The 12,468-nt window shown below is 32.1% G+C and overlaps 1 protein-coding gene across 1 annotated transcript; it reads left to right on the plus strand.

The window, feature by feature from the left end:
• The first annotated feature begins 1,006 nt into the window (after positions 1-1,006).
• Positions 1,007-8,609, plus strand: LOC139519801 (interferon alpha-inducible protein 27-like protein 2A). Its single transcript, XM_071312067.1, has 3 exons — positions 1,007-1,031; positions 6,328-6,389; positions 8,251-8,609. Exons 2-3 carry the CDS (start codon positions 6,329-6,331, stop codon positions 8,526-8,528), a joined length of 339 nt encoding a protein of 112 aa, XP_071168168.1. The 5' UTR covers positions 1,007-1,031; position 6,328; the 3' UTR covers positions 8,529-8,609.
• The last annotated feature ends 3,859 nt before the right edge of the window (positions 8,610-12,468 follow it).

The following is a 12,468-nucleotide window of genomic DNA, read 5'->3' on the forward strand; positions in this document are numbered from 1 at the left end:
TACAAAATAAATTTGGCCCTTTAACTTTTTTATTCGAACATAACTGATGAATGCTTTGTAGGTGCAAACAAAATTACAAGCCTGGTATATTTTGTTGAGTATTTTTGTAAAGTTGTCATAAAGTTGTCAGTTCACGAATAAATGACTAACTTAAACTCCTCTTATATTTGATGTGTTTCCCTCAGTTTTAGTTTGTAACCCGGATTTGTTTTTTTCTCAATCGATTTATGAATTTCGAACAGCGATATATACTACGGTTGCCTTTATATAAAGATATAAACAACTGCATGTCACACAATGGCATTTATTCTGGTGTTAGCCTCAATAATGCCATTACTATTAGCCCTTAGTTTGGTTCAATGTGTCAAATAAGCACAATATTTCCTTGATACACCACTGTCTTGCGAGAAATCAATGTTATCGCATGCTACTAATGTCATGAATTTAGTTAGAGATCGATTGCACATATACTCCACATGGCCAGTTTTGAAAAAGAAAGGCAGCTGTAAATGTGCAACTTAGAAAGTCAACAGGTAGACCAACTATTTAACTAATTCGCTCAAAATTAAATCAATCTTAAACGACGAATTATTTCTTTTTCCATCATGTGAATGCAAACAATGATATTTTACAATGATAACATGCATTGTTTATTGTTTCCAACGGATCTTTTAACATTGAGACATGTATACGCCTTATTATGTTATACGTTAAAACATTGATTATGATATTTGGAAATTTGGTTAATACTGATCTAGCAATAAGTTAATTCCATATAGTATGTCATTAACGGATAACACAAAATGAAACCAGTATGTCCATAGTACACGGATTCCCCAATCGCACTATCACTTTCTATGTTAAGTGGACATCGGCAAACAAAACAAATTAAAGTAAACGCCAATTTCCAGCTATTGAGACAGACGAATGCACATCCTTTCCGTTCCTCGCACTATTCCGTCAATTAACACACAAATGCAGACATTTTGGAATAAATGAAGTATCTCGTGTAAAAGTGTAGAAGAAAATAGGTAATTACTGATATTAACTACATTTTTTGGCCAAATTTCAAAAAATAACCAGGAGATCCATATTTTTCCTAATTCCAGAATATTTTCTTCATAAAAGTATAAAGTCGGATATGTGTTTATCTGTTATGAATGAGCAAGGCGCAAGCCTAGTAAAGATAGTATGTTTCGTCTATAAAAAAAAGGCGAATAGCCGTGAACGTCCGTCAATTTACACAAAAGCAGATGAAAAAATTTTCTCCTTGGATTAAGATCAGATCATAAACAATGAAATCGGCGCTTCGTGACAGATTTTCTATATGACAAGTTTGACATTGGTGTTTGAAAAATCATTTATATTTAATATAGTGTTTCAATTTCATCGTCAAACACGAAGAACCCTATATGGTATTACTCTTCACATTGGATGAATTCAATGATTAATATCGATAGAATTTCTGTTGTTTTGTAATTAAGATATGGGTTAATTCCCTTTCCAGGTAAAACTATTTGAGGCACTATGAGGTATATAATAAATAATTAGTAAGATTCATTCACAGTCGGTATAGTATTCAAACAAGGACAAATAAGCTCTAGTTTGTTTTTAACCGGTATTATATAATACTCTTAAGAAATAAAACAAACTACTTGCTACAGCGATGAACAAGTGATCAGTCTGCTGGAGTTTCTCATTGACAACATTTTTATTGAATAAGAAGCTAGAACTCCGATATGTTCTCGGCATTCCGTGGGAACCAACAGTGCACCTCTCCTTACCGACACTTTTCTTATTTTCATATGATCCGAAGTTCCCGTAGATACTTGTAATAAAATAAAAGGGAAGCTAGATTATTTAATTTCAAGTACAGGTATATTTGATTTATTCCTCTTTTTAATTTTTTTTTATTAGTTCCCATGTTAAAGAAACCGCATATACAGTTTCGAATTCCTCTGCATCATTTCTAGACATTTGCCTCAAACAGCAGTCATCTCAGTAACATAATCTATGACAAACGAGACGATACCCATTTTTTCAAATTAAAAATTTTCCTCACCTTAGCTGCGATATATACCAACTTCAGCTTCGTATTGAGCTGTTACTCAGACTTTGTAAAACGTCATCGGTGATCCAGTATTTTGTCAAAGAACGTCTCGTCTTTTTTATTAAAAAGTTCATTCGAAAGTACCAAGACACAATAAATAAATATTCTATGTATACTTCATAAATAATATAAGAGTGCTTGCGTAAAGGTTATAGGTGTTAGATTAAAGTGTGTATTGGCATGAAAATACGGATTTTTTGTGTTATTAAAATTTGCTGTTACAAAATATTAGAAATTATTAGAAATTAAGGAATGTATCTCCCTCATGCAAAGCTCTGATTCCTTTCACGGATTTGGCTATACTTTTTGGAACTTTTGGATTATAGCTCTTCATCTTTTATATAAGCTTTGGATTTCAAATATTTTGGCCACGAGCATCACTGAAGAGACATGTATTGTCGAAATGCGCATCTGGTGCAAGAAAATTGGTACCGTTAATTTTATTTTATTCTACGTTAGTTTCCTAGTAGTTGTCTTCGTTCTATATATTTCTTTTGTTCGGATGACTTTTGACATAACTTAGAATTTATACATCTTGCCATCGGGTGTATAACTTTACGCATTCCTGGTGCCGGAGGGTCGCAAGTGACCAATCATTTCTTATACCTATACCAAACCTATTGCAACTAAAATTTTCAATTACAAAAACGTTTTGCAGGATCTCGATATTGACGACTTCATGTCTAAACCTCCCGATTGCACTTGTGCTAGTTCCCAATTCAACTTCTTAGGAAGAAAGATAAGAAGTTAGCACTATCCTTTAACTCTACTTTTCGCTATATAGATGATGTTCTTTCACTAAATAATTCAAAATTTGGTGACTATGTGAAACGCATCTATCCAATCGAGCTAGAGAAAAAGGATACTACAGATACAGTTAAGTTGGCCTCATATCTTGACTTACATCTAGAAATTGACAATGAGGGTCGGTTAAAAACAAAACTTTACGACAAAAGAAATGATTTTAGTTTTCCAATTGTGAACTTTCCATTTCTAAGTAACAATATTCCATCAGCACCTGCATACGGGGTATATATCTCCCAATTGATACGATATTCCCGTGCTTGCATTTCCTATCATGATTTTCTTGATAGAGGGTTGCTGCTCACAAGGAAGCTATTAAACAAAGAGTTCCAAATGGTGAAGTTGAAATCATCCCTTCGTAAATTTTACGGACGCCACCACGAGTTGGTTGACCGTTATGGAATAACCGTATCACAAATGATATCGGATATGTTCCTTACGTCGTAACGACAATCCCCTTCCCTTTCCTGAATGTGACCTACCGAATTAGACTATTTACCGGATTTGTTATCACATAAGCAACACGACGGGTGCCGCATGTGGAGCAGGGTCTACTTACCCTTCCGGAGCACCTGAGATCACCCCTAGTTTTTTGGTGGGGTTCGTGTTGTTTATTCTTTAGTTTTCTATGTTGTGTCGTGTGTGCTGTTGTTTGTTTGTCTTTTTAATTTTTAGCCATGGCGTTGTCAGTTTGTTTTAGATTTATGAGTTTGACTGTCCCTTTGGTATATTTTGTCCCTCTTTTGCGATCGTACATAAATGGTATTTACAATAGTATTGTTTCTTTTTTGTGACTTTAGTATTTATATAGACTTATTTTTTTTACTTTATTGATATAGACTACACATTACATACGATATGTACTTTCAATAGAAAAGCCTTTTTTGTTGATGTCATTGTTAAATTTAAAACCCAGTTTTTGTGGGGTTCGTGTTGCTTAGTCATAGTTTTCTATGTTTGCGTTGTGTGGACTATTGTTTGTCTGTTTGTTTTTTCTTTTCTTTTTTAGCAATGAAGTTGTCAGTTTATTTTCGATTTGTCATTTTGAATATCCATCTGGTAACTTTTGCCCCTCTTTTTTAACTTCACCTTCATTTTTTGGTGTCTTGGTTAGATTAACTTAAATGGTTGCTGTATTTTTTTAGTTATATATGTTGTATATATGTGATGTATGGTTACACAGTTTTGGATGCTACATCCCAATTATAGTAACATTTACTTAGTACTATGTCTGTTTGGGTTGTTCATCCAATTCTGTTAATATAAAAACAACTGTCATGTAAGTGGGAGCGGGTTTAGCTAACTACAAAACTAGGTTTATTCTCACAATTTCTTTATAAAAACACACGTACCAAGTCAGGAAAATGGCAGATGTTTCCCTCTTGTTCCATTGATTGCCGGCGTTTAATTTTGTCAGTTTTTATGGCATTTTGTTGTTGCCCATATTTATGGCTTTCTATTTTTTGAGTTTGCCTTTGAGTTCGGTATTTCTGTTTTACTCTTTTACGTAATCTGAATCTAATTATAAAATTATATTTTTTACCTATATCTGTTTACAGTATAATTTTAAAATCAAAAAGGAAACATTCTGTGAATCTAATTATGATTTTTTATTTATCTATATCTGTTTACAGTATAATTCTAAAAACATTATTGTTCTGTTTATGAACTTTACCCACCCAAGGGCAATATCTCACACAGCCATTTTAACGTCAACATAATGTGTAAACATTTGTTTGCGTTTTTCTCTCCATGGTTTTATTGCACTTGAAATATTTTCAAACTAAATGACATGTCGTAAAGATAAGATAAAACATTATTATGACTATTTGTTTGTAGACCGTAGTCGGAAGAAATAGAAAAAGATTGATTGAATACATTCTCAACCAAAAAAATCTTATGAAATCATTCAGATAATACAGGTTTTAAAAACAATATGCACCGTTTTTCACTTTTAAAACAATTAAATAAAACAAAAACATACACTGGAATGTTCTTTGTTTATTATATTTGGAACAATTAAATTGTCACTCACTGAGTTCATTTTTCATTAAACTTAAAGATATTTATAAATAAACATTACCAAAAATTATAAATACAAAAATCCATCGAGGTTATGTTTTGTCAATGTTAAATATAATGAGTCTTAACGTGTTTGCTTTTCATTGGACGCTTAACTGCTATATAGTCTTAACTGGCCACCCTCTGATCGACACAAATATAGATAGGCTCGAAACAACTACAAGGGTCCAGCTTACTATATAGTGTGGTCATTCAAAACATATCAAAGGTAAGTTTTGATATCTTCATCAAAATTTTGTTATCATTACCGGTGTTTTTGCAAACTGGTAATTATCTAATTTGTAGGGATTTGGTATGCAATGCTATCCATAAAGATTCTGTATCTACGACGGGATACTGTATAAACCGTGTTTTATATAGATATTGATAAAATGAACATTCCAAGAGTACCCAAAAATATATCCAAGAATAGATGCCACCTCATAAGCGATTAATATCCATACTTAAATATTCGTATTGAATTCATTGCATTTGCCCTACGCGCTTTATTTGATGATTTAAAAAAAAATCAATACTATTCATTTATTGGGTCATTGTGTTACATTTCTCTCCTTTCAAGAGAAATATAGGCGAGATAAAGGTCCACTTCACTTAAAATTACGTTTTGCAGCTCTCTTATACATGTTAAGTACTTCCAAATAAAAACAAAAGTCTAACATGTGTAGCTTATATACAACACATCTGTAAACAGTGTTACATGCCTACTAATAAGTTTATGTGCATTTCTATATTTTCGATGTTTGATGATTTTTAATAATTAATCGGTAATGATATGATTGAAACATTTAACCTAGTACTATGTCTGTTAGGGTTGTTCATCCCATTATGTCAATATAAAAACAATAATGAACAACTGTCATACAAGTGGGAGGTTGAGCTAACTACAAAACTAGAAACAAAGAAAGACACACTATAAAATATCAATTGAAATGGCTTAACTCAATCAAAAGACATTTTATTACAAGTGAACATACACTGAACGAATAGATTTGATCTATGACACAATGTAAATAAAAATACACCAATAAATTAAGGGATGAATAATTTAAGTAATAGCATTATACCGTTGTGAAATGTTAAACAATTAAAAAAAAAAACACACAACAGTAAACAGTCATTGCAATAATATTAAGACAGGTACATGTAAATGAAAATAATTTTGTTGTTAGGTAGACAGTTTATCAGGAGAAAGGAAATATTTTTACAAAAATAATGATATTGAAAGAATATGTTACTGAAAGTTTATCTTGCATAGGTCGTACGCACTTGATAAATATGCAGAAGTTAAATATATAACTGCTTAAATAATCTTTCATCTTCTTTATTTTTAGAATGGAAAAGAAAATCCCCATGTTTGTGTGCATCTTGCTGTTAACTACTCCAATTTGTCATGGTATGTTAAATTAGATTTTTAGAAAAGAAGGCATTGGTATATAAATGTTCGTCATATATTAAAAAGTATTCTTGGTCAAATCCGATTAAACCTGTATAAGAGATAAGATAAGACATATTTTATTTCCAATAGTGGAACCATTACGGGCATAATCAGTACATTGATTTTTTTATCACACAATTGCAAATAAACAAAAATAAAAATAGATATACGTTTGACAAAAATCATGAAATATAAATTGAGTTAATAATACATGAAGCCACATGTCAAAACCTGTATGTCTAGTGATTATTGATCATGCACCAGAAGCAGCATCACATCCATTATAGAAAGAAAAAAACTTTGAGTTAAGACCTACCTCGTGGCTGATGCATATGAGCAAATAGTATTGTTGTTCATATGCAGAAGTCACCAAGGGCAGGTGCTTAAAGGACACTCAAGCCTCTTCGCAGAAATATGAAAAAATTAAACATTTTACAACACAATCATAAACTAATACTTAAAAAAGAATTACTATATTATAGTCCTCCTTGTGGCTGAAGCACATAAATAAGATTAATATGTAGTTATCCAAATGCAGGAGCCAAAAGGGCAGGTGCTTAAAGGACATAGTAATATATTGTGTAAAATTTCTGTGTAAAAATATTTGGATTTGGATGCAGCCTCTAGTACAACCTGTCCCAATGCTCTAAGAGAAAAAAGAGAATACACAAAATATACAAACAATGGTATGAATCATGATTATTTTTCATTTTGTTTTATAAATCACACATTTCTAATGTTTAAATCGATCAAAGAAAACTCCCTTTCGATTTTACTATCAGTTTTCCGGCTAGTAGTTGCAGATCTCTGTTTGATATTAAAAGTCAGGTTTCAGGCAATTCTTATTTTTCGCACTCACATTGGATTTTGTCATTAGGAAGGGTACTTTCCGTTTAGAATTTTCCTTTGAGTCGGTATTTTTGTTATTTTACTTTTATTATGCCAAGATCGATTACTTGAAAGTTGACCTTGGTTTTTTTAATAATTAGAAGGTCTGCCAGTCTTGTGCAGCTCCCTTTTTTTTTTACTATTGATAGTTTTTAATTCGATTTAATTATATAACATTTTGTGGAATAACTCAAAATACGGTATATGGGTTGTGAATTTAAGCCCCATTATGGACAAGCTCATAAATGGAGATATAAAATTGGATGATGAAATATAAAACCCGATTTTCAGATCAAGTGTTTTAGTATAACCTTCAGCAGATACTATCGAGACCAAAATTATGGAAGGCTTCATCGTAAACATTTGATAGCGCAAAAACAAACAGCCGAATTTATTCAATGTAAATTTGCTTTAATCAGAAGCAACCTTTGTCACAGTACAATTATATTATTCTTTGATCGAAATTATTTTTTTGTTACAATAAGCATGGATATATTTACTGTAAACCAACTTATTTTCGCGGATACCTTATTTTGCGTTTACACCTTATGAGTTTATTTTGCATTTTTTTGTTTGGTGTATTTCAAAAGGAAAAGTCCACTTTTTACATAATTTTTGTCGCGACTATATATATGTTTGCGTTATTTTTCTGATAAAATGATCGCAAAATTTAGGTTGTTTGCAGTATATTAAATTTGAAAGAAGCTGTTAATAAAAAAATGACGTATGTTCTTTACACCAATGTATGTGAGTTTGTCTGTTCCACATAGAAACAACACGAACAGTTATATAAATGTAACTACTACTTACACTATTAAAAAGGGATTTGTCAGATCTAAAACTTGTCCAATCACTTCTTTTCAAAAATTAGTTTGTAGGATACTCATTGATAAAACAATAACAATATGATAATATAATTTTTACATTGTAGCTTTAACCTTTGGAGAATTTCTAGCAGGAGCGGTTGGTGTGGCAGCTGCACCGTTTGTTATACCAGCGGCACTTGGAGCGGCTGGTTTTACTGCTACAGGAATTGCAGCGGGCTCATTGGGAGCAGCTGCAATGTCAGCCTCTGCACCGGTCGCTACCGGGAGCGTTGTTGCAATTGCTCAGTCCATAGGGGCAACGGGGGCTATTGGATTGGCAGGGAAGGCCATCGGTGGTGGGGTAGGATACGCTGCCTATCGCGCCACAAAGGATCGTGATTAACTTTTACTATACTTACCAATGAATCAGTTCATATCAATGTTATTGCTTTATAATTTATATATAAAGTGTAGTTACCACTCATTCGGTCAGTGTTATTTTGAATGATTTATGAAGTAACTTTTACGACTGATTATTTTTGTTATGTTTGTAATTCATTTATTTGGTAACTTTTGCTACTGATTTGTATCGGTGTAGTTGATAAGCGTAGTTAACCCTTGATTCAGTTTGTATGGTTGTGTTTGATTTGTTACGGAGCTTCCACTGACAAATAACAGAATTGAAAAATCTATTAATCTATTAATAAACGAAAACATTTTTTTAAATTTTTTGTTATTATTATTATTATTATTATTATTATTATCCTCTTTATTTTTTTTTTCAAAACGCTATCTTGTTTGTGTTTGCCTAGTTACCAGTGAAATTTTTGATTCAATTGTTGTAAATGCATATTACTGTGACATTTTTTTCCGGAGATGGAAAGAATGGAGTTACATTCTACTGACAGTAAATGTTTAATATTTCAATTTCACGAAAATACCGTACCGGTTTAGTGTACGAATAAGTCACTTCAATCAGAATTGTATATTGAGTATACCAAAATTGAAAAATGAAATCATATCAAGTTTATGAATTGCATATTCAAAAGATTAAAAATATCAGTAGACGCCAAAAGGAATGAGAAATAACAAGCACATGAAATATTGTTCTTACCAATGAAGCGAATACATAATATTTGTATACTAAAATAATCTTCACTTGTATGTTGTGATACAATTCAAAATAGGAGCAAAATGTACAATACTATTTTTACTGAACTCCGAGGAAAAGCCAAAACGGAAAGTCCCTAATCAAACCTCTAAATGGTACTCGCGGTATAATGGTTTCAACCAGTGCGTCTGTCCGTAAACACTTTGTTGTCGCCATGCTATGACCTTCGCTATTTTTCGGATACTCTTCAAATTAAGATTAAGGAGTCACTGATTAGAACCATAGACGAGTTAAATTAGGTACACATAGGGAAAAAAGATAAAATTGACATTCATAATTTTAATCACCCTCTCTCCTTTGCTTTCTTATAAATAGAGCTTTGTGGTTGTGTTTTGTATACATTAGTACACTGACGTATATATTAGGAAACAGGATCTCCCATAATTTTTTTTTATATCTAATGGTTAAAAAAGTAAATCCCGCCATCCCGAAATTCAAAGAAAGAAATACCGCATCCCGAAAGGGTCAATACCGAAATCCCGAGCTTAAAGACACAAGATCCCGACGTCCCGAAAAATGTCCTGCCCCCCCTCTATTTTGGTGTAATCATGGCAACAATCTGCATTTATTTTATACAAAAAATTTCTAAATTAAGGGAAGGGGTAAAATTGCTATTTAGTCCAAATATTGCGTAAAGAGAAATTTCTATCTGGTAGAGTGAACTTTTTCTGAAATCATTTATCTATACAGATGAAAAAATAGTCCCAATTTTTACATAAAGAAAGAAAAGTTTGAGGGTCAAATATGTGTTGAAAAACACTACAATAGATTTTGGACCTATTCGCGGCACGGATGTATAAATGATGACTGTAAAACAGAAAAAAAGGCCTACAAAACATGCAAAAACGTTATTGGTGTTCATATTAACCTACTTATAAGGCTATATTATAAGGCTTTATTATAAGGCTTTATTATTCTTCAGCTATCTGAAAAATTATTTTATTGCACAAAAAACTTTACAAATTTGAAGATTCATCATGGCCAAAATGCGAAACTAAATTTTTAACTGTTTTGCTACCTAATAGAAAAATTTCAAATATTTCGGGAGGGGACTTGTGATAAAATTATTAATCAATTAAACTGTAGGTTGTCTATCATTGTTCTGCAAAAAATGCATACTTTCGACTGACTTTTAACTATTTTTGAAAAATTAAGGTAGCTCTGTAGGTACCTTAGACTTAAGTGTAATGTAAGGGGTTTTCTTAGTATAAGTAGATTTATGCATACCACTTAAGTTTTGTGGACGTGACTTAAATCAACTAAGATTTTACTTAGGAAATACTTAGTTTAAGAATTTTTATGCATACCACTTAGATAAAAAGGGCGGAGTTTCCTTAACTTAAGTGTTTACTTAGGGTAATCTTACTGTAGCTTTATGCATACGGGCCCTGGACCCACCATTGTATATGGTCTATTAACTAGTTTGAGAGGTGTATATTGATCATCTGCCAGCTCTTGGTTGACCTTTGCTTTTCTAATACTTCATGATTTCGTATTTGGATTATTTTCTCTTTTACCAATCAACAGGAGGCAACCAACCCTTGGTGTCATTTCAATGTTTCAATTATCAGTCTAAGTTTTAGTTCTTTTGCAAATTTCTTAGCATTAAATATCTATAAATGTTTGCCACTGGACATTAAGTAAACACAATAAGTAAAATCAATCGTTCATTCAGGTGAATTTTCTTAATACATTGACTAGATATAAACAGATGTGATATGAATGCCAATGAGACAACTATAGGTCATTCTCCATCAAAGTCACTATTAATAAAAATACCATCACAGGTCAAAGTATGGCCTTCAATATGGAGTCTTGGCTCACATGGAACAGAGAGCTACAAAGGTCCAGTGTAAAACCATTCAAACTGGAAAACCAACATAAGGCAAGACATTTTCAACCCTAAAAAAGTATGTTCTCTATGAAAGATTCGAAACATAAAAGAGAATGTATGGGAGGTCATTGATCATTCTATATTCTTAAATTTGTTAGGTCATTTTCTTAATTCTTTTTACTTTTTGTCCATTATTTGCCATCCATACCCTTATATGATGTCTATGGTTAGTTCCAATCAAAATGATCATGATTACATAGTACATTTGTAAATTTGTCTACAAAAGCCAGAATCAAATTCGCAACAGACTTTTTATCGCGAGGTTATAGTCCACATGTTTTATTTAACTTTAACTTGTTATATTCCTTAGGTTTCTTGTGGACAAAAAGGTTGATTTTAATGTGACATTGTGTGGCATAAAAGGGTACCTTGAAAGAGACACACACGTCTATAATGCCCGGAAGACTTAATTTTGAGTATTTGTAGTAGATAAAATCGAAATAATGGGACACCATTTCATTTTCTCCAATGAAACATCGATAAATCATTAAAAAAAATGAAAGGCATAATAATTACGAGACGATTTTCAACAGATTCTAAAAACGTTGTGAATAAATTTGACAGACTTTCAAAGATGTACGTACCATCAACAGAAGATTCTCAAAACAAATCTTAAGGACAATCTTTATAATCTCGTAAGGTTCTTTGATGCCGAGGTACAGACACGTGTTAAACAGCTAACAACATTATTAGGACAAGAAAGTATGATGTACCCATCACGGTCAAACTATCCAATGACTCTACTTGATTTGTATACTAAGGCTATCTGAACAAGCAATGCAGCTTACCACAGAAATAATAGAGTTCGTACAAAAAGCTTTATATAACTGAGGTAAGATTGAAGTCATTTAATCAATACCTATAAGCTGAAAATTTGTCACTGTGAATAAATCAAGAATTTTGTTTTATGTAATATATACAGCAACAGAGCAACACAAACGACGAAAGGACATGTAAAGGTCAATAGAAAGTCGTCATCAATATACAGGTGTTTTACTATATGCCAAGCTCTATAGCGTCCAAAGTAAATCAAACAGAAATTATCAAATCTTTGTCATCAACACACAATTCTCTTAAAAATAGAATTAAACAAGAATGTGTCCAAAGTACACTGATGCCCCATCTGCACTATCATTTTCTATGTTCAATGAACAGTGAAAATGTGAAAAAAAAAAATCTCTAATTTGGCATTAAAATTAGAAAGATCATATCACAGGAAACATGTGAACTAAGTTTCAAGTAGATTGGACTTCAACTTCATCAAAAACTACCTCGACC

The sequence above is a fragment of the Mytilus edulis genome, chromosome 4, assembly GCF_963676685.1.
Source record: "Mytilus edulis chromosome 4, xbMytEdul2.2, whole genome shotgun sequence".
Classification (NCBI taxonomy): Eukaryota; Metazoa; Mollusca; class Bivalvia; order Mytilida; family Mytilidae; genus Mytilus; species Mytilus edulis.